This window comes from Lynx canadensis, chromosome D1 (genome assembly GCF_007474595.2).
Source record: "Lynx canadensis isolate LIC74 chromosome D1, mLynCan4.pri.v2, whole genome shotgun sequence".
Lineage (NCBI taxonomy): Eukaryota > Metazoa > Chordata > Mammalia > Carnivora > Felidae > Lynx > Lynx canadensis.
This window is the reverse complement of record NC_044312.2, coordinates 3975436-4001445: the sequence shown is the minus strand read 5'-3', so window position 1 is coordinate 4001445 and position 26010 is coordinate 3975436. Positions and strand designations below refer to the sequence as shown.

At 40.1% G+C, this 26010-nt stretch overlaps 1 protein-coding gene across 4 annotated transcripts in view; it reads right to left on the bottom strand.

The window, feature by feature from the left end:
* GRIA4 (glutamate ionotropic receptor AMPA type subunit 4) overlaps window positions 1-26010 on the bottom strand; it is a 408729-nt gene that overhangs the window by 2279 nt on the left and 380440 nt on the right. Inside the window, exons 14-15 of one of the 4 annotated variants that reach the window (XM_030332393.1) lie at window positions 10707-10821; window positions 2260-2394 (exon numbers count right to left, since the gene is read on the bottom strand). In XM_030332393.1, coding sequence (XP_030188253.1) covers window positions 2260-2394; window positions 10707-10821 — 250 coding nt within the window. Of the gene's footprint in view, window positions 1-2146; window positions 2395-4610; window positions 4726-10706; window positions 10822-23653; window positions 24573-26010 lie in introns of those variants that run through there. The other 3 variants (XM_032594963.1, XM_030332394.1, XM_032594964.1) reach the window with 3 other exon arrangements.

Here is a 26010-nt window from a genome sequence, read left to right as displayed (position 1 = left end):
AATCACTTTTAGAGTAAATATTCTACATACAGAAAGTTTCAGGTTTTGTTTTTGAGATTCTAGGACATTATTTAAATTATCAAAAAAATTTGCACAATTGTGGAAAATAGAGTTTTTGAAAGGAAAAAAGTACAATAAAAGCTCTTCAATCTTCTTGGTGCACATCATTTCATTTACCCTGGGTGCCATTAGGTCTTTTTAAAAATCATGGATACGAATGCTTTACTTTTATTTGAAATGTACTATTTCAGGCATGAGGCAATGGAGGCGAATCATTTGGTAAGTTGTAATGCCAGGTTCCGACTCCAAAAACATTACTACGTGTAAATTGTATGCACGTCACCTGGGAATTTTTATCTCTTTAGCAACTTCCCAGATTTTGTAATGAACTGGCATCTGTGTTTCTTTCTAGCATTTTCTAAGGTTCTTTTTCTTTTCTTTGCAACCCTTGCCTTGGACCTTGCTGATGGTTGGAATGTTTTTGCTATGCTAAAGAGAAGTCAGTTGTAATGAACTGGTAATAAAAAACCAAAACAAACCAAAACAAACAAATAAAAAAAACCCTTAATTGTAAGACATAAAATTCATTCCAGAATTAAATCCAAATAACTGACTCTGAAAACTTGTCAGGGATTGTTTCTCTCAGTTTGGGAAAATCTCTCCTCATTTGCATAATTAAGATATAAGCATTTCTATAATGGCCAAGAGACCTTGACATTATCATTGTTTGTTGTTTTGCGATCAGAAGGCAAACTCAAAACATTCTGATCTGAGTGAACTGAGGGTTTGTTCTTAATTCTTTTCCATTCCAATTGGGAAAGAACCATTTGGGGCTTACCTATGTGTAGTTAAAACTCAGTCATCCATCGATTTGCGGATTCTGGATAAAAACACATCTTGGGTAAAAGAGAATGGCTTTGTTCTTTGTTTTGATATACTAACAAAGTGTTTCAATAGCTTTTATATGAATAAATATCAAAATTAAGCATATTTATCTGTCAGCACCTCAGACGTACATCTTCTGAAAATTATATTGGGTGTTTGAGTCTCGGTGCATCAAACATGTGGGCTCATAGGCTCAACTGTCATTGGACACAGAGTGAGCAGCCGATTCAGTCGACTATTATCGATAATTTTAGAAAATGGGTCTTACAGACCTGATTTTAGGAAGAGTAGTAACAAATGCTGGCAGATTTTTTTTTTTTTTTTTTTAAAAAAACACCGTCTCTCCTTAGAGAAAGAATGTAGTGGACACTTAGATTCTTAAAAAAAGTATTGCCGTCTCCTACATTTCATTGACTATTTACAATTTTTTATTGTGGCACAATGAGAGGATGTGAGTAAGTGGGGCTGATCCGGCTTACTTGAAAGCAACTAAAGCGGGAGGAAAAAGAGGCCATAATTCACTGCAATTTTTATCTTTTCTCTCCTCGCAAAGAACACATACATCGTTGGCATCTTTGATGGAGACGCTGCTGTCTTGCCTAAGCTGTATATCCACCTTAGTGATACTGTGGACCTAAGAGCTGAATTTTGTCTAATAAATATGAATTGTAGTCAATATCCTGACGATCCCTCCTACCTAAAGGTCTGGCTCAAGGTACTGTCAGATGAACAAACAGCAGAGTTGCACTCTTAAAAAATACAGAATATGGTTAATGCAAAACAAATCAGAATAGGAGCTAAGATTTTTGGGCACTTACTCTGTGTTTGGAGTTGTTTCTAAAAAAAACAACATATAATCATGGAAAAATAGGCAGCTGTCTAAGCTTTGATCATCTGAGACGTTTTTATGCTTATTTTGTTAGCAATTCTCCCAAAATTGGATTGTTCCACAGGAAACCCAGAACTAATTTCCATTTTCTCCCAAATTTGGGGGAGGAAATCCTGTTTTGGTCATTTTCCAGAGCAATCCTGGAGGTTTGTTTTTTGTCTTTCTGACCCTTTCAATGCAGATATCTATTGGCAACATAAAGTTTCGAACGGTGCACCCGCAGCCAAAGAAAACCGAACCACTTTGCACTGAAGTTTTCAAAAATATAAAGCTCTAATCGGAAGCAAGCCATATCACCACTGGACAGACAGGTCACGACACTGCGTTTACAGGATGCATCACCCACTCACTGTCGTCAGCCCTAAGTCCTACCCCTAAATTTTAATACTTTCGGTTCCATATACGTTGTAACCTTCTCTATAGGTTGCTAAATTCTGGGTATTGTGCGAGGAGGTTGGGTTAAAAGTCTGTGCACTGTTGGCCACCTTCATTCTCTTCGCTTCTGCCCTGGACTTGTAACAGAACTCTATCAAAGCCACCAGCATCGCCAAGCCCAAGCCGCCGACCAGAATGTAGAAAACGCCTGCGACGTTGCTCAGGCTCAAGGCGCTCGTCTTGTCCTGGGGGGAGGGGCGGATAAAGACATTTCAGTTAACCCTGCAAATGTCACACCCGGAAGGCAAAACAGCACATGACATCCAAACAGCTAATCAGAGCAAGTGCCTAACTGAACCTGAAAGTATTGACGTGTATAGATCGTGTATAGATGTGTATAGATCACTGATGCAGGTGTATGGATGCAAGCATAAAGCTTACGGCTCTCAGAAGTGAAATGATGACGACTGCCAATACAATTGCATGTAATTACATTCGGTAAAATATGTGATGTGTTATCATTGCTAAATATGCAGGAGAAAACCACCCCACTCAGCCAGAGAAAAGCGTTTATGTATTTACTCAGCGCGGCAGAGTGGGCTTATTGTTAAGTTTGAAAATGGCATGTTTATGACCCAATTACATGGGAAGGGGATTCTTCTGGTTTTCCTGCCATTATGTATACTTTGAACGTTTGAAATTTCCCTTGAATAAATCTCACTCCAGGTTTCCTACTTGAGGAACTACAGTATTTTAAGCTACCATTTTCACATTTTCTTCATTGTTGCTCTACCAAATATACGGTCGTAATGTTCTGGGTGTGCACTATTTGTTCCTTCAGTCACAGGTGCATGGGAAATCTTAAATATCATATACTCTTTAGGAATAATTATATATGCATCACACTTAGGTAGCTTTTTACAAAAAAACCTTAAAAAATACATGAATTACCATGGCTACGTGAGACATAAATTATTTTTCTATGGACAAACTGATAACTATTCTTATTGATTGAAAAATAAGATTCTATTATTAATCAGTTAATACTTTAAACATCTGTTTCTCCAGAGCTTTTGTATACATACTATCTCATAAGCCATTTGGAGACAGTCAAGCGTATGATTGGAAGATACTAAAATCGTAACAAGAATTCAGAATTTTTTCATGAATTGTAAAAATGTCCATTATGTCAGGTCATTGGAGGAAGTATTTTGGGCAGACTGCATGCACGGTGTATGTTTTGTGTGAGATGTGATTCAGACACTTAGATTTCTTAGGGGAGTATTTAAGTCAAAAGATGTACTAGGTACACGGTCCACTTAGCTGTGATTATCAGCTGATTGGGCCACAAATTTAGGGTAACTTCATGTTAAAAATAATTGCTCATTAAGTATTTATGCTTCTCTGACTTTGCATGAGGATTTGAGAGAAGGATTTCATTATTTGGCCAAGCTTGTCTCCTTCCACTCTGGTTCAGAGGCAGGAAAACAAGTGGTGAAAACACAGGGATAAGCCCTGGAAAAGTATCAGTGAACATAGATACTTTGTCTCTGAAATGGAGGCTCTCCTCTTTAAGCCGTTTACTTGTTTAATGTTTTAGAATAACTAATACATTTTTTTCTTTGTAAAAGAAGATAAAGAAAAAAATAAGAAAAGATTTCAAGAATCTCCAATCATGGCTTTCGGGCACCGGTATTACAGTCTATTAATTTGTGCAGGTAATTAGATTCTCTGGTAAATTATTACAGTGTTCCCTTTAGAAAGAAACATTTCCTTTAGAATGTAACACTATTTTCATTCCTACTCCGCTGAATCAGGTCTACAGATCTCCTGCACTTGCACCAGAAAGAATTCATGAGTAAGAGATCTTAACTTGATATTATTCACAAGTATCACTGACTTATTAAAATCATTTGGATAGACTCCCGGTCGGACAGTTCATCGCTCATCGGTCAGCACAAAACTGTAAGAGGGCCTCTTCAAACTAAAGTGGAATGCTTGGCAACACAGCGACCAAAGGCTGGCCTTCAGCATAATAATGTTTAGTGTTTACAATCTTTCTCAGGATGATTGCCGAGCAATTTCCCATTTCCTGCTTTGAGAACCCCTGGGTTCCCGAAATCATTCACAGATTTCGTGGTGTTTGCCTCTGAAAACAAACAGGAACCGCAGCGGAAACACTACTTTCGCCCGTGCTGGTGGAATCTGAGAGCCACAGAAGGCATCTCGGCGTTTTGCGTGGTTTTGCTGCCAATCGGAGTTTTCCGGGCAGCATTCCCGGTGGGGAGCAGGGCCTGGGCCTCTGGGGAGGCCGCCCCGGGCCGGGATGCGCCTCAACGGCCTCTGCGCCCCGCAGGGTGGGCACAGGCGCCGGGTGCTGCCGTGTCCGCGTGTACGGTTGCCAAGCGCTCCCGTTTAGTGCCGTGGGGACCCGACGGGAGGCCCGAGCTGCAGGACTGACCTTGCTTCCCGAGTCCTTGGCTCCACATTCACCTTTATCGTACCACCATCTGTTTTTCAGCTTGTCTAAGACGCCTGCCTCACTGAGTTTCAAAACGGCAAGGTTTACAGGAGTTCTTCACGTGGAAAATAACATAAATAACATCATACATGTTATTTTATGTTATTCAAGTCAAACTACATCAGAACCGCACAGCAAAGTGACGGAGCGGAGGCCACAGTGGGTGCTGTGCGCGCCGGAGGCCCGGCTCCAGCCCCGGACAGAAAACTGGGGCCCTGCTCCATCGCTTCAGGTAACAGGCGCATACTGCTAAGGGAGGATCTGTAAACAACACGTATGCAATTACTGTGAACCCAAAACTATTGGCCTGGCTCGCTTTGGCACTGACGACCTTCCCCAGGCAAGGGTGGGAGTCGTTCGAAATCCAGCGGCCCCTCCCCGCCCCTTACCCCCCAAACCCCTTTCAAAATTAGTGGCAGTGGCTGCAGAGGGACGTGAACAGGAGCTACACTGCCCTGGCCTCAGGCCCCACGACCCCGTGATTCAGTCTGTGGGATCTGACTTGACGCCCAGGACACCTGTGCTGTGTGCATCCTGGCCCGGACTTGAACCACGCTCATCGGGACCTACTGGGAGAGGACAAGGATGCCGGTGTCACTGACCAAGGGCTGGCTGCCCCGTGTAGAGGGCAGATGCCTACATCACTGACGTGTGAGCCTGTGCCGGGACCTTCCTTCTAACTGCAGTATTGAATCTAAATAGTATCGCCAGGACCCGTGTTCCTCTACCTTGAGTCTATCGCCTTGATGTGCTGCAAATACAAGGGGAATGGACTTCAGGATGTACTCTATGAACAGGGTATTACCAACAAACACATGACAGGTGAGGGGTGACCAAGACTTTTATGAACAAACTCTTGTCCTATAAAATACCACTCCTTTTGTATTAACTGTTACGCAAGGAGTCTCAAGGGAGAAAGGCCAGGCCTCACTCAGGATCAGTGTTCCAAGGAATCTAAGGGTTGCCCCAGGTGTCGCCGCCATGTTAACACCTCTGTGTGTATCAAATGAAGGGGACGGATGGGCAGCGGTAACTCCCTGCCTCTCCCGTTGTTATCGTTTCCGTGCTTGGTTGCTTTCTGTTTCTCTTTGCTTTTACACACATTCAGAGACAGACTCATTCAGTTTCTCTTGACATTCCTAAGGCTGCCGCGATCGTTTTCTCTGCTCTGTCTCCTAACACCTCACTTCTTCTAGGAAATACTGAGTGCATTTGGAGAGGCACGGCCTGCATTTATTTGGTTACCAAGGGACTAATGCCATAAACTTATCTGCACAAGGAGGCAATGCACTGATAATGATGGTGATGATGCTTGCTGATGCTGATGGAACCCTCACGACGTACCAGGAACTGTCAGAAGCATTTTACATGTTTGGATACTCTCATCACCTGTATCTTACGAATGAGGAAGCCAAGGCACAGAGAGATTAAATCATCTAGTCACACAGCTAGGAAGTAGCCGAATCAGGTGACTTCATAGCTTGTGCAGTTAAAAACACTAACAACACAACACTCCGGAAATGGAGTTTCTGGTTAATTGAGTTTTCTGATTAACAGGTAAGCCAAAACTCTATTTTTTTTTAAAGTTCTGGAAGAAGTTTCTAAATTAATGTTTTTCTTTTTACCTGTTTTCTGAATCGGATTTCATTTTCATATCAATCTTGTAACATCTTACAAGGTTCACTGTTCCATTTAAGAAGTAAAATGCATTTGCCATGTTCCTAGAAAATTATATTGTGTTTTGGATTAAAACCTATTATGGGTGTGATTTAACACTTTGTGCTAAAGGCTGACTTTGGGGGTGGGGCCGGATGAAGATTCTGGTAAACTGGGGTGCTTGGTTAATTTGGCCCCAATCTAGGTTTTACCACCTATACCCTCCCACCCCCGTTTATGATGATTACAAAACCCACGTCAGGTTGAACTCCAGAAGCCACAGCTCATTGGTCTTTGTAAGACCGTATTTACCAGGGTGTCTGACTCAGAGCGGGTGCTCTGTAAAGTTGCTATATTTATTTTGAGTCGAGAGCAAGCTTTTTTGTTTAACTGATACTATAAGAGTTTTGAGGTCCCACGGTGCTCACCAAAGCTGTTTTCACACCTGCACAGGTGCATGTAGGAGCCTATGCTGCACTTCAAGAATGGGGTTCTCTAGGAAGAGGAGGACTTCATGCTGAAAAGGGCAGGAACACAAAAGCAGAGTTTCCTTCCAGGGTCTTTGAGAAGGGACGACCTGGAGGTCCTGCTTTCCCATTCCCCCTTAACTTTCCCTCTTGCCATTTTATTCCTTGTGCATTCACTCCCGGAGCCTGGTTTTAGAGAGTATGAGTAGGTTGGAACTGTGAAGTTGAGAAATTTATTATGAGTCAAACTTAAAGGTCAGCTGGTGGAATTTTGGACACTGACCAAGGCGTTCATTATTGGGGGATCCCTGGTTTTTGTCTGCCACAACTTTTTTTTTTTTGCTTATGAATTTATATTTTTAGTAATAATCCCTTTATTGTTGGCATTGGCCTCTGTGGTTATGGTGAAGGGGGGAACACCACTTATGACAAACTTTAAAGTCAGGAATGGGCTACAGCGTTCAAAGCGCCACATTAAAAATGGGTACCGTGTGATCTAACACAATTACTAAGAAAGACATCACTTGGTAATCACATTTACAAGATGATTTTCAGAGGAATATCCACATCCACGACTTAGCTATTTTTATATACACAGAGGAGAGACCAAGGCATAAAACAAACAGAAAAAGTCAATAACTTTATAGATCATGAATGATGACAGGCGTTGCCAACATTTTCAACTAGAACCAGGGTTAAATAACTCACCTTAAGATTGGATTCAAATTCTAGGTATGGTTTGTGCTCAGACTGAACCATATCAGATTAACTGAAGAGGAAAATGAGTTTTAGACACTGCAATGTCATTTTTAAATTGGTTCATTGTTAATTAGCAAACTTCTGTTATTTTATTCACAAGAATAAGGATGAATTTCTTATAATCATTAAAAACAGACCCCACCGCAATAATCAGTAAATTTTCCAACAAATGCATTAGCATCCCCCAAATCGTGCCTTTCTACTTTAACTTTTTTTTTTTTTTTTTTTTTTTTAAGATGCAGGACTTTTTTTTTCTTATTTCTTTTCTTAAATTTTTACCTTTCCATGTGAAGCCTCTGGGTTGAGGCTGCGGGATCGGGACTTCATGCTCTGGGAAGGGCCATCAGGTGAGTGGGGAGGCTAATTATTTCGCAGCCATGGGGTGTGAGTACAAGGTGCCACAGAGACTCTAAATGGTCCCGGGTGTGGGTAATATTAAATGCTAAGTTCCTTGAGACAAAAGACAGTGCTAATTCTCTCTCTTCCCCAGAGCTACTGGCACACGGCCCAGTGAAAGCAGAAGGTTAATAATTTGCTCCTTAATGGAAGGCTGGAGATGTCCTCCGTGGTTATAATCCTGCAAATGACAGGTGGGTCACTTGTCTCCTCCAAGTGGGGTGATCCCCCTCCAAGGGGGGTGGTCTAAGGTTTTCCGCCTTCAGGCGAACCACTACTAGAAAACCGAGTTTTCTCCTATCAAGAGCCTGTATTTGAAAATCCGAGAAGCGTGGATTCAGCCTCCCTGTGCTGAGCCCTCCGAATGGGCACATTCCCTCCTGCACTCAAGGGGACTCATTTACTTGTCGCTTCTGCTTTGGCTCGGCATGCAGTCCATGCAGCCCAGGCTTCGGAACCAGCTTGACTCCCCACCTGGGCACTTCTCCTCCTTATTCTGCCTCCTCTGAGGAAGATCGGGCTACACGGGAGGAACGAGGTCACTTTGAAAAGGAAACCGGTCACCAGGAGCAGGTACAAAACAAAAATGAAAAAGCAGCTGTCTCCTGGTCATTTGCTACGGCCTAAGTTAGGTGAGGGGCGTTTAAAAACTCACGTTACATTTCAAGGTCAGAGTAGGGCGTTACTAACACTGAGACTGTAACCCCCTACTCGCTGGGTGATAAACGTTGTGTTAGTATACAGCCTGCTGCGAATGTTTTTTAGGATGAGAACAAAATTCCTGGGGGAAAACAAAACAAACTGTGACAGCATTTGGGGGGAACGTTTTATGTTAATTTTTACAACACTTTGGTAAGATTTGAAGTGACGTTTTAGAATATCACTTTGCAGTTCCTGTATGGTGATAGTAATGTATTGCCTACCTGTGGGAACAGCAGTGTGATTTTGGAAACTAAAAGGTTAGATTTATATGTATTTTTTGACAACAAACATTTATTTAATGTCCACTGTATACCAAACAATCTGTGGTATACAAACATTAAAATCCAACTGAGCTCTCCAAACTCTTATTTCAATAAACGGACGTAACTTTTACTAAATGGATTTTCCCATTATGCATGCGTTTCTGTTCTGCTTATTTTTCTCTGGAAAGACTTTTTCATGGACACTAAAATAGGACTTTGTTATTCATTTTTGTAGAAAGTTTTACTTGTGAAGCAGTGTGATACTTCTATTGGAGAGTAAAAAAAAAAAACAAACAACAAAAAACTAAACCTTTGGGAGCAAAATTTTTCTGATGGACCAGAATATCTTTGCTTTTCATTTTTGGTGCTATCAGATTACATTTTCTTACACTTCTAATTTGCAAGGAAAGATAGTTCTTTGTGCAACGTGAAATAATTTCCTCTGCATATATGTATTTATTTACTTAGGCTTTTATGGAAGCTATCAAGTTGGGGCCCCAAAACATAAAAAGAGTTGATGTTCCTTGAGTAAACATATGGCATGGAGGAATCTTGCAGGGTAACCATCCCAGAGATGCCCCCAGGATTCTCCTGCCTTTCTGCTCTTTCTCTCCGGAAGGATTCTTTCCCTGGACCAGGAAATGGGTGATCAAGGCTGGGTCCAGATGCCTCTCTGTGGCTAGAATACTCACTTGACAAAGTTTAATCTCCCTCTTCCTGCTACAGGGCTGGGGATGAGATGGGCAGAGACAAAGGAGCTAGACTTCAAAGTCTTTTCTGACCCAGAAAGAGGGGGAAGTTAGCGGCACTGGCAGAGAATGAGGTTACTAGCCATCCCAGCAGGCACTCTCTGAAAACAGAGCATTGTTCTAGGGGTTGGGTGGCCAATCGAGGGCATTTATACCCTAGTCAAGAAACAAGACAAGCAAGACTTCCCGTTTTGGGCAATTCTCTAGATTTTAAAAGAAAGACAAGAGTGCGTACTTTAAAATCTTCGAGATTCTTACGTGCCAATTGAAAGTACGTAAGAAGAGAAAATTCAGTCAGAATATTCCCACCTCTGGATTGGTTTCTTTAAGTCAGTACATAGTGAAGAAGGTTCTGGCACACGAGTTGATAATTTCTGCTGCTGGCATACCTTTTTTCTCGTTAGACACCGCTTAGGAAAGAAAGCTGGAAATATGCCACGGAGGTAGTGAAGACAGAACTGAGCGGGACTTGTTTTTGTAGCCTGATCATTTCGTAATTTCATCTACTTACGGGAGGCCAAAAATGTCTAGTTCACATGCCTATCCTTGACTTTTTATGTACCTTGATATTTAACGGAAACATGAGGGTTCTGGGTGGAGCAATGACCTCCTGGAAAGTATTCTATGGAGTCAAGCTATTGCTATTACTTACACACGCTTTGTAGAAGGTCTAGTCTTTCAGAGGCGAAGGAAGCACACAGGCTTACCCTCTGTGTTCGCCCTGCTCCCTTCACTAAATTGCCCTTTTCAAGACTTGATCCCTCCCTGCTTTGTAAGATGAGGTGCACAGGACTACAGCGTCTGCTCCATAACCTCTTTGAAGCCAGAGCCGTGTGGTGACTATTTCGGTTAGGCTGCTGAGCGTGTCCCCAAATTGGTCCCAGTTGCAAATATTTTTGCTTTGACAGTAATTGCATACTTAGGTTTCAAAGGGACTTGACTCGCCATTTCTGGCCATGTCCAGAGACCCAAACCCCGTCTCCCAGCAGATGCACCTGTTACTGTACATACTGTTTACCCGCTTGTGGTGACATTGAGGCTGACCTTGGAGTCACCGCCCCCGCTGCCACACTCTCCTTTGTCGTACCACCATTTGTTTTTCAATTTGTCCAACAGGCCTTGTTCATTCAGTTTTAAAACTGCCAGGTTAACAGCATTTCTTGAAACGATAAAAGATATTTTGTAAGAAACTGCACAGCTGTTAAGATGTTAGCAGGAATGAGGACGTAAGCTCTTTTATAAGCTTCTCCCAGACGCTAAATAAACCTCTCATTTTGCCAACCTGCACCCCCCCTTCCACTGGAGTCCAAACCAAGGGCGATTGTAACTAATTTCAGAGGGGATCAAACATGTGCTGTTCAAGCTCAGACTTCATTTGTTGTCAGACCAGCGACAAGAGATTTCTTTTTCGTTTTCTTTTGCGAAACAGCAATAAACTCGAATTTACTAGTAACTGAGAAAGAATGGTGTCTAAAATTCCTCTGCCTCTAAGAAGGTCAACAACCAAAAAGAGACTGAAATGAAAATTCATCCCCAGAAAGAGAAACATCACAGCATGAACAGATCAAAATGGCAGCCACTTTGTCCTGACAACCAAGAAAAGGCTTAATTATTATTCCCTTTATAGTCTGTGTGAGCTTAGTTTGTTCTATTCGTTGGCCCCTGAATCTAGGATTTGCATGTTACCTGGGCTACAAGTCAGGGGATATTCAAGAGAAAGGTAGCAGGAGACCTTTGGGAAAAGATCTTACATTTGAATTTTGTGCTGATTCTTAAAGGCTTTGGATGCTTTTTAGAAACCAGGATCCCACAGCCAATGTGACTGTTGACATTAAGTAACGAAACCCCAGGAAGTCCTCCTGCATGTGATGTGGACTTTGCACACAAACACTTGAGATTCGACTGCCTCTGTGGGTATCTCTATCGGGGAATGAGGGAGCAGATAGAAAAGATTCTCCAAAGGGATTACAGATGTGTCACGGGCTTTTGCTTCCCAGGTACTTGGTTTCTTACTTGCTTTCAAGTTATAGTTTTTAAACGAGACATTATCTCTTTCAAGAGGTTTTCCCAGCATTTAATGACATTTCTGTTAAAGCAAAAGAGTGGCTTTATAGACTGAGCATTTGGGTTATGCTCTTTGATGAATGCTGAGTTTGGGGATTACTTAATACCAGATGAATCACAAATAAAACAAAACAACCGCATGTTAATGAACAGCACTTGAAAACTGATTTGCAAGTGAAATATCGTTTTGTGGACTAGTGTAAAGTATCATGTATTTCACCACTATCAGCCTATCGAAGTGTTTGTTTTCTTAAAAAGGGTTTATAATATTTCACGTAAACAATGTTCATTTTCCAGGGTTGGGGCAGTCTGACCCACTTGGAGAATAAACATTTCCCGTGAGTAAACCATACACTTTGCGGGTACTACTAACTTCTTGAGAGGGAGACTGCCATTTACAAAATGCGAAGTAAATAATCAGCTGTTCCCACATTCCCCAGTAAGTGCCACACTACTGGTGTAAAATAATTAATACACTTCCTAAAGTGGACACTGTCAGGTGGTTGGTTTAATCACCAAATACACCAGACTGAAATTTAAGAAGGAATGAATATTCAGTGAAGAAAGAGAGACCTATTAAAAAATTTGGGGGGGGGGGGGAAGAAAGTAATTTTAATTTATTTTGTGTCTACAACAAATTAAATTTGTCTTCCAATGATTTAAACTGAACTAGTAAACTTTTTTGTTTTGGAGAAAATTATTTTTATAATCCACTTTATTTTACTCTTAAACATTCATATCATATTTTATTGAAGTCGTATCCCCATAATTTTATATGTTGGTTTAGACCATTCCTTTGATAAAACTGAAGTCATTTCATGAGAGGGTTATTTAACAGGGTTATATTAGCCATACCCAAAGACAGTTCCACAGCACAGGAGAAAACAAAAAGCAAAATAAAGGAATGGATAAGGAAAAAAAGCTTCACGTTGAGAAAACCGTCTGGAATAAAGTTTTCCGCAAAATTATTCTATGACATTGTCTTTCTAATATCATCTAACAGGCCATGTAAAACCAGTTTAGTTTCACACTGCTATCCGTATGTGTGTGTATGTACATCTGTATTTGGTTAATGTAATACAGGTGACCAGTAGGTAAGTCACTGCCCAGTTCACAGCCGATCCACATGTTTTCCTTCCAGAAACATGTGGTCCCTTGACAAAGTCCACTTAACACTATGATATGTAAATTTACTTATCTTTAATGATGCATAGAAGGTAACTTATAATTAATATTCAGAAAGAAGTCTATGGATTCAAGATTGCTTTGCATATTCGAACTGCCTGTGTTCTACAAGTGTCTGACTACAGATGCAATTTCTTCGTATAACCACATAGGTCTAGCAGCTTCCTTAGATTGTCATTTAAACTGCAGCATTCACCACATATGTAAGGACCGTTTGAATATCTGTCCTACCTCAATTATGGAACACATTGCCTTTACACATTATTAATAATGAGCATCATCAAATGACTTAAAAAATACATAAAATGACGTCACTCATTGGTGCTAGAATAGATTTAAAAGTTTTTTTTTTTTAATCTCGGCAAGAGAAAAGGGAACCCTGAAGGAGTAATTGTAAGCAAACTTAAGGAAATCCTAAGTAGTGGGATGAACGAGCGACTGAGAAAGCAGACCCTTGTGGCAGCATGTTTTATGGTTGCTTTTCACCGCCTTCATACCTTTCGGACCCAGATTTGAAAATCAGTGTCAGAAACATATATTAAGGATATGGGATATTCTTGTCCTGATTAAACTTCAGAGAAGCTGAAATAGTGGTCTGTCAAGAAGATAAGACACAGAAGAAAAAGGTTGTGGGCTATTCCTTACATTAATGATTCCTTTGATTCTGTAAAATGCAGCTTTTACATGTAAACTCAAATGAATGGATTGTTTCCATTTAAAAGAAGAAACAGTAAGTGACCACATTCTTGCTGGATGTGTAAACCACAATCTATAGCCCAGGTGTGTTGGCAATGACCTGTTTATAGACTGAAGTAGGACTCAGGCAACTGACTTCTTGCCTTGAGTACCTCACGGGAATTCTACATAAGAAAAGCCCTTCTCCAAACAGCCTGTTTAATAAGAGTGAGATGATGGGGGACTTGATGCAGGGAGGAATGAAAATGTTCATGTAGCCAAACTCTAGGACCTCAGGAAAACTTCCCAAGGTTTTCACTCCTGAAATTTCCTTCAGTTGAGCTGCAGATTATGAAAACCCTCAGCTCACTGCCCTAGCATCTGGGACCCATTTTTGTTCATCAGACTCTCACGGAAACACCACACAGAACAAAAGCTTTGCGACAGGAACTGACAAACCCAAACCTCTCCCGTCTAGTAATATTGGGAAAATTCATCCAGGGAACAGTAAGATTTTCCTGTTAAAAGCATGCTTAATTCAGGCTAAGACATCTATCTCTCACTGCACCCTTCCATAAATAATCTATCATTAAATTCTACAGGTTTGGACATGCTTTTATGCTTAATTTATGCCTTACTCATTACATTTACTTCTGGACCGTATTTGTTATAATTTTTCTGTCAGTGAGGTTTCAAAATTTACATCTGACAAAATATTTACCTAATAAGAACAATTTTAAAGTTTAAGTTTAGGAAAGTATTTTTTATGATTTCCTGGATATAAGAATACTACTGTAAAGGACTGATATGTAAGCCCTAGACTTAGTCAATATCTGTACACAGGATATTTAAGGCATAAGCAGTTTGTAGAATAAATAGTTGGCAACATCATATTAATCTGGTTAAAACAAACTCAATCCCATTTTACTTAATAGGATGGATATTTCCTTGTTGGTGATGAGATCAATGATGTATGGACAGTCTATTTGTCTAACCTGCTGTGTAATTTTGCTAGTGTTCCATTATTCTTATAGGAAAGGATCTATTAATGATACACACATGAGAAAGTCCTGTCACCTTTAGGCTTGTGCTCTCTTAACCAGAATGCTCTCTTCATACCAACCTCTCTCTCTCTTTCTCTATGTTTTGACATTTTATTTTTAAGTAATCTCTACACCCAATGTGGGACTTGAACTTACAATCCTGAGACCAAGAGTCACACACTCCACCGAATGAGCTGCCAGGGGCCCCTAAACTCTCTACCAAATTTATTTATTTATTTATTTATTTATTTTTAAATTTTTTTTTTTCAACGTTTATTTATTTTGGGGACAGAGAGAGACAGAGCATGAACGGGGGAGGGGCAGAGAGAGAGGGAGACACAGAATCGGAAACAGGCTCCAGGCTCTGAGCCATCAGCCCAGAGCCCGACACGGGGCTCGAACTCCCGGACCGCGAGATCGTGACCTGGCTGAAGTCGGACACTTAACCGACTGCGCCACCCAGGCGCCCCAACTACCAAATTTAAATATCAGGTGTTCAAATGTCCAAAATATTTACCTGAATGATGCTAGGACATGGTTTTCATAGTCAGTCACCACAAATCTTAATATACTTTAAAAAAACTAAAAATTGTGTAAATCCGTAAGATATTATGTAAACAGATAAGAAAATCCCTTTAAAATCAGCAAAATCCCTTTAAAATCATTGGTAGATGATTTATGCAGACAGACATACAAACCATACAAAAATAATTCAACTTAACCTGGAATTAAGCTGATGTGAATTCTGACAACTCTTTGCTAATTCAATTCTTGGCCACTCATGTCAGAAAAGATAAAAGTAAAGATGATGTTCAGTATGGTCAGGGATTTTATAAGATGTGCGTCCTAAACCACTGATGAGAGAATTTAAAAACTAAGAGGGAAATAAGATGGTTTTATACAATAAAAGCTTGAAAACAATTCCTGTTCTTGGAAATTATTGATAATGTTGATAATAACATTAATTGATTCATACTAATGTAATTGGTTAATAAGAATTCTCCTTTGAGGTATCAATTCTAGTAAGTTTATCAACAATGCTGATAAAGGGGCTGAATAAATCTCATAGTATATTTCTGTAGCAAAACATTGAAAGCAATGTACACGCCCAAGAGGAGGGGAGGATTAAGTAGATTTGGGGGTATAACGGTGATTCTCAAGCTTGATCTGGGTATAGAATCACTACTACAAATACAGATGATCAGGCCTGACATTGCGGTATCAGATTCCTCTGAATTGGGGCGGGGGGGGTGGGTGGGCAGTGTATCTACATTTTTACAAAGCTCCTGAGATGATGGTGGTATTTATTCATAAGCACCAATTGGTCTTATGACTGAATTTTTTACAACCATTAAAAGTTTTTAACAACACGGAAAAATAATTACAGTATAATGTTTTTTTTTTAATTTTTTTTCAACGTTTTTATTTATTTTTGGGACAGACAGAGACAGAGCATGAACGGGGGAGGGGCAGAGAGAGAGGGAGACACAGAATCGGAAACAGGCTCCAGGCTCCGAGCCATCAGCCCAGAGCCTGACGCGGGGCTCGAACTCACAGACCGCGAGATCGTGACCTGGCTGAAGTCGGACGCTTAACCGACTGCGCCACCCAGGCGCCCCTACAGTATAATGTTAAGTGAAAAAAGAAATTTGTATGTTCACTATGACTTTAAGAATAAAATATATATATATATATATATATATATATATATTTATAGAGAGAGACATTAATAGAAAAATATTAGAAAAAATACAACAAAAAGCTATCTCTGGATGTAGGGATTATGGTCAATTTGGATTGCATTTTGCTTTTTATCCTTCCCCACCCACCCCCCATTTTCTACAATAAAGTGATACTTTATTAATCAGTAAAAACAAACAAAAAAACCTTCTCGATTATTTTACAATGTTATATTATTTTATAATCTAATGTCTACAAGAATTGTTTTATGCAAACCAAAATATACATTCTATTTTGGGTCCAAAAACAACAGAAATGGGGAAATGGTGGACTTCAGGAGTTATTATTAAGGACATGAGAAAAACACTCATTGCTCCTGATGCTGTGGTTTGCTTTGGTCCACTTGGTTCTGTCCTCTAGCCACAGGCTGGAGGGGGTCTGATGCACTTGGCTTCCACCAAGATTCTGTCTCATCTGAGGGGAAGGGGTCAGGCTGAGAAGTATGAGTAATGCACGGATTAGCGGGCCCACCCCCTCAGATAGGATCTGCAGGAGGTTAATAGAACTCTCTGTGGTCCGCAGAGACTGGCTGTCTCACACACATATCTGCAGAGACAAGGTGAGCTTTTCCCCTTAGGCTTCATTAAAAAGATGTCACTGTGAGTACACTGGCATCCTGCTAAGTGGGCCATTAAAAAAATACGGATATACTTCTGTTTTTAGTAAAAGAGTTTTCATGGCTAGCAACTACGTTTTCCCCCAAACAAGTAGTAGTAGAGATTCTAAGAACAAAGTCCTTTTCATTTTATGGAGGTTTTTTTTTTTTTTCTTAAATGGAATTAAAAAAAATCTTTCAACACAGCACATATTTACTGTATCTCTTTCTTGAAATTAAACTAAAATTCTAGATTGGAAAACTCATTGGATTTAAGCTTTGTTATGCAGCAGATAAATATATGCAGAAACATTTCCAGGACTCTACTAAGAAAAGAGTAATTTCATGAAAAATGAATAACAATCAACTCTGCACTGGGGTGCCTGGGTGGCTCAGTCAGGTGAGCATCCGACTTCAGCTCAGGTCATGATCTCACGGTTCATGGGTTCGAGCCCCGCGTCAGGCTCTGTGCTGACAGCTCAGAGCCTGGAGCCTGCTTGATTCTGTGTCTCCCTCTCTCTCTGACCCTCCCCTGTTGATGCTCTGTCTCTCTCTCTCTCTCAAAAATAAATACCCTTAAAAAAAAATGAAATAAGACTCTGCGTAGACTTTTGGTTCTATTATTTAAATGATGGTGGCAATGCCACTGTTGTCACTGTTGTCACAAGGGTGACATACAGCAAAGTCTATCCCATAGAATAAGATGAGATAGGTAGAGAGGAGCACGTATCATATGGGATTTTACTTTTGGGGTGTAATTAGAGACATCCCCTCACTTAACGGGGTTGGGGAAAAATCAGCCACAAAACTGAGGAGTTACAACAACAACTCTAGAACTTTGTATAAAGTCATTGAAAGAACTATGCTATCAACCAAGAAAACAGAATAAGTAAATAAAAATCAATAGGTTGTCAGATGATAAGGAGGTAAGAACTAAGTATGTCTGCTTCTCAGGAAAGGCACTGGTGTCCACAATTCCACCCTCTCTCAGCTGTTGAAGGGCTGAGGAGCAACCAGGTCTTGGCATTATCAATGCTCCACTAAGTTTTCAATTTAACTTGTAGCTGCTATTACCATTCTTTCCAAACTACTCCTTCCCATAAACAAGCACATGGCTCTTTTCGCTTCACTGGATTTGTGCACTTACTTCCAAAGGTAGAATTTGGGCTGAATTGCTCTGCATATATATGCAAATGTTTTTAGAAAAGACAGTAAGTTCTCATCCCACTTTGCTCACACATTGACAGGTAAGATTTGCTAAAATGGCACCAACCAACTCATAATTTAATCTCAAAACTGGGAGGGAACATTTTTTTAAGTGGAAAGACAACTCAGACCCAACATGATGTATCATTAACATTTGGACACCACTTTGGTAAGGAAGGATTTATTGTCCTTGTGTTGGATTTTGGATGACACATACGCGGTTAACTTACGTATACAGTCCTCTGACATTTCACACTCCAAGTGAGTCAAAGACAACTAAATAAATTGAGTAGATACTGCGTTAGATTCCAGAAATTGTCTCTAAATTGTGTGTTCTTTGGAATTTGCATGACTAATTTCTATTTCAGGACTGGATCTGAGGAACGTGATTCGTTGAAGACACGTTGTGATTTTTGTGAGGATGCCTGCCAGTAACTTAGAGCACTAGCTAGAGATTATGATAAATGAAAATTTTAATTCTATTTTTGGTGTTAAATTTTTAAAAATGTAATCGTTACAAATATTTCATGTGGTTTAGTTTCATGATTTTGTCAATTTTAGGTCACAGAGTAGAACTTTCTACCTTCCTCTGGGTCAGGGACCTCTTTTAGAAGTCTGTGCAGGCTATGGATACTTTCTCAGGACAAATGAACAAACATACAAAATCAGAGCCTGGGGGTCCACAGACCTTGGAAAGGCAATCATGAACACAGATAAGAAGTATCTGTTTCAGATTCGAATAACACTTATTTTACATTAATTGACTACTTTCAAGTATGTCTATTAAGGGAAGGGGAATAAAAATATTTCTATGACCGATGGTTGCTCCAGAATTTTCATAGAGAGGAGGTTTTAGACTGTGATTTGGTGGGAAGGAACTTCCACCATACTAGCCTGAATTTGGAATCATTCTGCAAGCACTTCATGTGTGGGGCTTCATAAAGACTATGTTATCTTAATATATATATAAGTATGCTATATTATATATATATAACATATATAAGTATGTTATATTAATAAAAATTAAAAATACAAACTGTTGAAAGATACTTCTGGTTACCCTTCCATGACATGGAGAAAATGTTAATTATTCATAGCAAATAATGTAACTTTTATTTGTGGTGGTCTTGGGGTGCTGTTGGAGAGGATACGGGCTAAGTTCCGCACCCCAAGCCACACTGTTTCTGTTATCATTATCTGTGATTGAATCATACAAAAGAGGGCTTTGTTTCAAGAGGAGACCATAGCTACCTGCAGACTGTGACGTGCTTTGGGTTGTCTCCAAATATCATTCACTTGTTTAGGTGTGATTATTATTAAAGTAAAATTTCAAAAATGGGAGAGCTGGTGGCTGTCACCATTCGCCATGTGCGAGCTGTTCAGCAGTACTTGGCTTTTCACACAGATGCCTTGCGGGGCCCACAATTTGCTGTGTGGCCTCTGCTTCATCCCTGACTTTGGGTTCCTTCATCTCTTAGACCACCCTCCTTATTCTCTTTAGATGATTTCCAGAATTCTAAACAATCGCATTTCCCTTTTCTTGCCTTCGCTGATTTTTCAAAACTTCCAGCAATTGCTTTAAAGAACTAGAATCCTAGCAGTTTTGTTTTTTTTTTTGTGGGGGGGGGGGGAAAAAAATTAAGAGGTTGTCTCAAACCTTCTCATCTTACAGTTGTGGTCAGTGGGGTCTAATGAAAGTTAGGTGAGTTGCTCACCAAGGCCCAGCTGGGATGCAGGTCTCCTGTCTCCTGGTCCAGTGCTCTTTCCCACAGTACAAGGATAACTTTCCTTCTGTTGGTATCCGTTCCTGTGTAGCTAAACTATTTATTCATCCCTATTGTGGTTCTCTAAGGGAAATTTTCTTTTTCCTGTTTGTCAGGCTTCCTGGGGGTGATCCTCGGTGGAGACTTGACTGATATATTTGCTACAACTTCTGTCCCTTCTGGCTAAGTATTTTTGGAGCTGAGATAAAGCTTCAAAAGCATGAGGTCTTATCAACTGAAATTGATCCTTCCTAAATATGCAAGAAGGAAGAAGCGCAGATGACCTTCTTTAAAAAGCCGTACCCATAACCTTTACGTAAAATCACTTGATTTGATTAGATGGTAACCCTTTTTCTCTCTTAAGGTTGGAATAAGACGGGTCTAGTTCGATACATACTAGGTTCCTAGTGATTTAAGTTCTGCTCTTTCAGGACAGGTAATGTTGGATCCCAACGACAGCATCATAAAGAAACTGTTTCACGGAAGATGGAGAAGTGTAAAAACAATGAATAGCGAAGCTCCATCACAGAAACTCAATCTCCTCTTTGAATTTTCATTTCCTCTCCTTTCTTACAGGTAATTATCCATTAAGAACTTTTTTTTTCCTGAAAAGGTGTCTCCCAAATTTATATTTTCATTCTTATTATACTGTTATTACCTCAGGGAAAGCCTTTATTACCTGAAACAAGATCCACAGATTGTCTCAGTCTGTTCTGAGTTACCCAGACTCAGAACGGCCACGCTTCTCTGCTTATTCACTGTGCTTTGTCAAAAACCCTTACTGACTCATGACTGCCTCCAAGGATACCATTCTATTTTTTTTTCCTGACATTCAAGGCTTCCTAACAATTCAGCTTATATATACCTTTAAGGTATACTTTCATTGTATTTGATTGGGCCAGACTCTGTCCCAAGCTCTCCATATTTTCCCTGAATCCTTATTGAAGCCACATGGCTAGTAACTGGTGTAGGCGGGATTAGAACCTGGATCCTTCTAACACAGAAGCCTGGTCTCTTAACCACCCTAATTCCCCAAATAGACCTTCTCTGCCTCCAGCCAGGCTAGTTTCCTGAAAGTCCCCCAAATATTTTACTCACAGTTGATTCCAATCTCATGACAGAACCTTCACCAGACATTTCTTTTTTCCCCCCACCCCAGCTTTTCTAAAGTCCTTACCATTTTCCAGTCATCACTCCTAGACTTATTTATTCAACTAATATTTATCACCTAGTACACCTGAACCTTTATGAGGTCTATCCCAGATACTCTGGACTCTATCTCCTTCAAGCTTTCTATTGTCTGGAGCACTCACACTTGCTCTGAGTCATACACTACTTTACCGTGTTATCTTGGCACAGTTTTTCTCCATGGAGGACAGTGACTGTGGGACTTTATACCATGTTCACCCCCAAGGCAGGGCAAGAACCACAGTGGGTGTAATCCCTACACTCAGGGATTAATTTAAGGTGTTACTTTCAAGCAGCCTGTTCAAATGAAAGAAGACTGTGCTGAACCATAAAAGGGAGTTCCTTTGACCATGAAACCTAATGGGTTTGGGAAAGACGTGGTATGGAGAGGGTTTTAAAACAAAACAGATAAAGCAAAAGGCTCCCAAACTGTCTACTAAATATTGGCAAAAGGGACATAAAAATTACTCTAGCTATTTTTATGAATAATGGCAAACAATTTTGTCCATCATATAAACAAAATTATCTAAGGTAATATTTCAGTGACATTAAAGATTGTTAAAATGAAGGGGTTACCAGCTCGATCTGTGTAGCTGGGCAAGGAAAAAATACTAAATGATAAAATCAAATACAAGCTTGTTGTGAATATGAAGCGAAATCAGACATTTCCAATGAAACTCTAAGATAAAAATCCCAGATAATGGCATTTTTGTAATTCAGTACTAATCTATTTAAGTGTAGCAAATAAAACATGTCACTTTTAGAAAATTCTTCTGTTGCTAAACATACTACTGAGAACAGAATAATTCAGAATTTATTTATTGTAAGAATAATTCAGAATAATTTATTTTAAGAATTACATTTGTCATCAACAGATTATCAAATGCCAACTCTGTCTGGTTTAACTTGATTAAGATTTATTTTACTGTGTATTTATGTATTTAATTCACTAAATATGTCTAGTAAACCTTTACCTACAAATATTTTAACTTTCCCACCAAGCTCTTAAAAGAAAAAAATAAAGAAAGAAATAAAATAAATTTTCTTTCATTTACAGCGCCAGATTCCTTCACGATAGACTATTATTTAATTAGAAGTTGAAATATATAGCTTGAAATGTCTTGTAATCACTCTTGTTTCATCTACCCTAACTTTTGGCTTGGGTTTTGGTTAGGTGGGAAAAGAGCATAACCAGAAAAAGGAGACTGACAAAAACAGGTCTTGGACAAGAAGGGATTCTAAGGTAATCAGCACTGGAGGGGACGCTATGTGAACCTGCCGTTGAAAGGCAGGTGCTTTTTCTGTTACTCTCTAACAATAGCCCAACCTTACGAATTCTAAGCCTCCGTGTCTTTAAAAATTTTCAGTTGATGCCATTCTAAGTGAAACACAAAGCTGCTTATCTTTGAGAGCAACAGGGCTCACAACCAGATTTCAAAACAGAAAGGTATCCTCTAATTTACTTGTATTAAACAATTTAAGCGCGAAAACACCAAAAAGTTTAAATTCTTCAGATAGTTTCCCCTACATTTGCCTCTAGTGGTGTTCACACTAGACCACAGCACGTGGTCTTTTGGTTACTTGCTCCTCAGCAGAAGTACTTGGGTAACTTCTTAAGCTACCATTTCCGTTCGCTACTTTTAATGTACCTAAGAAACTGCATGTAATTGATAGATAGGAGATCAATACTATTCTGTTTACAAAGCAACAAAACACAACAAAACAATAACGGTGATTCATCTCCAGGGCAGTTTGCCTAAAAGAATCACCACAGAACCAGCATCAGTGCTTTCCCCGAATGGGCTTACCGTGGAGCATTTCATAAAATTCAAATTATACAACAAATATGCCTGACACAACTAGTGTCAGGGTGGATATCAAATTCTAATACATAACTGGTCCACTAAATGATATTGTAACAATATGGTAATATTCCTTCTTTGTGTCACGGCTTAGGCAAGCCATACATCAGGCATCTTAAAATTCAGGAATGAATAATGTGCCTCAAATATACCCTGTGCTTTTCCTTAGGGGAGTCAGTGAGCGGGAAAGTAAAAACTAGGTTCTATCTGACGTCTGACGACAAAATGAAATATCTGCAGAAAGCCGAGCGCTTAGGTTTCTGTATCTGGTTGGTGACCACTGCGATGCTGTCGGCTACAAAAATAGTTTGCGTTAAATCAAGTTAAAATCAAGTTGCTATTTCACATGTGCCTTCTCACGGACGTTCCTAATCACATGACTACTGAGGTTCCTGCTCAGAAGAAAACAATCTCTAACAAAAATATACACGTCTGAAGTGATTTTCTTTCATTAAAAAACCCCGACGATCCAAGTTGAAGGTGATGCCGAGCTTCTGAACCCTCTTGTAAGGAAACAGCCAGAACTGTTTCTGAATGACAACTATCTGTTGGCAACAAATCGCCTGAATTCTCATTCTTCCTGCATTTCCTCTCCTTTCTGAGCTCCCTTTCTTCTCGAGCCTCAGGTATGTCCATTGTTTGATCCTCAAGCTTCCCTAAAATCTACTGGAGTCACACAAGAGCGGGCCAGGAAGACAGAAGCTGTCCTTTCATGAGCCCAAAGTTCTACCTTTCTTCCGATATCTCAAATTCTGGATGCATTTCAATTCTCTCACTTGTTTCTCGCCTTGGATTTCTTCCCCCCTGGAAGGACCAAGGTGAAAACAGTACCAAAGACAAGGAATACTGATGATTTCCAAGGACAGCAACATAGAACGTGAGAGATAACAATGGAAACCACTTAGAAGTGATACCCAAGGCCCGAAAGTCTCTAGAAGCATGAAGAAACACTGCTCAAGACAATATCAGCTCCCCTTCCTCATTTTTCTATCCCGTTTTCATATGGTACCTTAAACATCTCATTAAATCTACACTGCCTGCACACCCAAAATCTAGCCTGAGCCAATTCCAAATTATATACCATCTAAATTCTATCAGCTGCTTATTTTAGTAAAAAATTCTTAAGAATACTATTTTTTCTATAGAAATCCTTTGGATTTTCATTTCGATATTTCTGTAACCCCATTACTCATGACGGCTTGATGAACAGTTACTATCTGTATTCTACACGTAGAGAAATGAACAGCCGATGGTAACTTCCTAAGGCCTATGCAAGAGATTGATCCTTAGTGGAAGACTAGCACTGATACTTGATGATGATGAAAAACATAAATGCATTCGCGTATAACCAGATATGACTAGTTTTCCCTGCTATCACATTTGTAAGGGGATGTTCAAGTGACTGTTATGCACAGGTGGCAAGCTGATTTCCTAATGCGTGGGTTAAAAAATATAAATGTATAAAGAAAAAGGGATTGAAAAACAGGTGGGGGAGGGGTTTCCTTCAAATGGATGGAACCCATTCTTTTGAAAGAAAACTCCCCTCTTACCTTGGTCCTGGAGCTGGTTAGTTCTCCTCTGTCCTCCTCCTAGGGGAGAAATACCCAAAGTTAAACAATAATAGAACATGGTCTTGTATTACAGTCAAGTTCAGTTCTGGCCAACCCTTTCCTCAGGTCTCACAAGACACTACCAACTGTCTGATATACTGGGGCGTTCATTGAATCCAGCTTAACATTTATTTTAAGGATTAAGCCAAAGGGGAATGAACGTTCACTGTGTAAGGGGGACAAAAGTGTCTGCCCTTCTCAGTCTGTTTTGTCAGAGCTCCAACGAACGGAAGGCTGGCTTAGAGCAGAGGAATTCACGGAAGGGCTTTGCTTGGGCAGTTCTCAGCAGCTGCAGTGAATCAGGGAGAGTGTATGGGGTGCCCCTGGAGCTCCTTAAAAACACAGAGGCATGCTGTGGTCTTCTCAACCCATTTCCCTGATGTTCCTGGTGCAGGCCAACACCATGTTTGGGGCCGTACTGAATCTGGTGTTAACAAGAATTATTTCAAAAAAAGGAAAACAAACCCTAAGGGGATATTAAAAGGGAAGGTTAGGAAAGTTGGGGAGATGGGGTATTATCGGAAACTATGTACTTGTTTTATTTTTTCCAAACAGGATATCACAGTAGGGAAAAGATGGGATTTTTCTCCCTCAATGTACCTCTATGTAACTAGGACTCCTGGTGTCTCTGGAGAGAAACAAGGCAGCACAATAGAAGGAGCATGGACTTGGGATGAGAGAACGACGGGCGCCTACCTCACCTGAGTTTCAGGAGAATCACCTGTGCGGGTGGAGACAGTAACACCAGCATCAAGGATTCGTTGGGGAAAATATATTCGTATACATGTGCTTGGTATGGAGGAGTTGTTGGATTTGTTTCCTTTTCATCTCTATGGCATCTGATACAATCTTTTCTTACTTGAACTCCTTTGTCTTTTATGAGACTGCCGTGTAGTTAACTGAGTTTAGAGTCAGTTCCTAGTTACCCTTTGGCATAATTTCAGAGACAGTGACTGGCTCCCATAAAACAGATCAAATACCAGACAATTGATTGAATTCCGTGAGACATGAAGGAAAGTGGAGACCAAGAATGAGCCTGAACCCATACAAGATCATGTGCTATTGTTATTTAACTTTGGGTAACTTATTAAAATTCTTTATCAAGCAAAATGACATCAGGTGAGAAAATGGATGGACTCTGGAACCTTGGGGTTGTCACCATATATTTCAGAGGCGTCAGAATGAAGGATGGGGTAATTGTTACTCTAACGGCCATTATGAAAATATGCGGGGGAAAAAACACCGTATGGCAGAGTCCACGTTATACGTCTAGTACTATTACGGTGTCTTTAGCATCATGCTCACCCTACGAACTCTGATCACCTTCAAGTTACATGATGTGAATGTGGCATAGTCAAACTTCCCTCTATAAGCATACATGTTTTTCCTCATGTTCTTCCTTGGGAACTGTATGTTC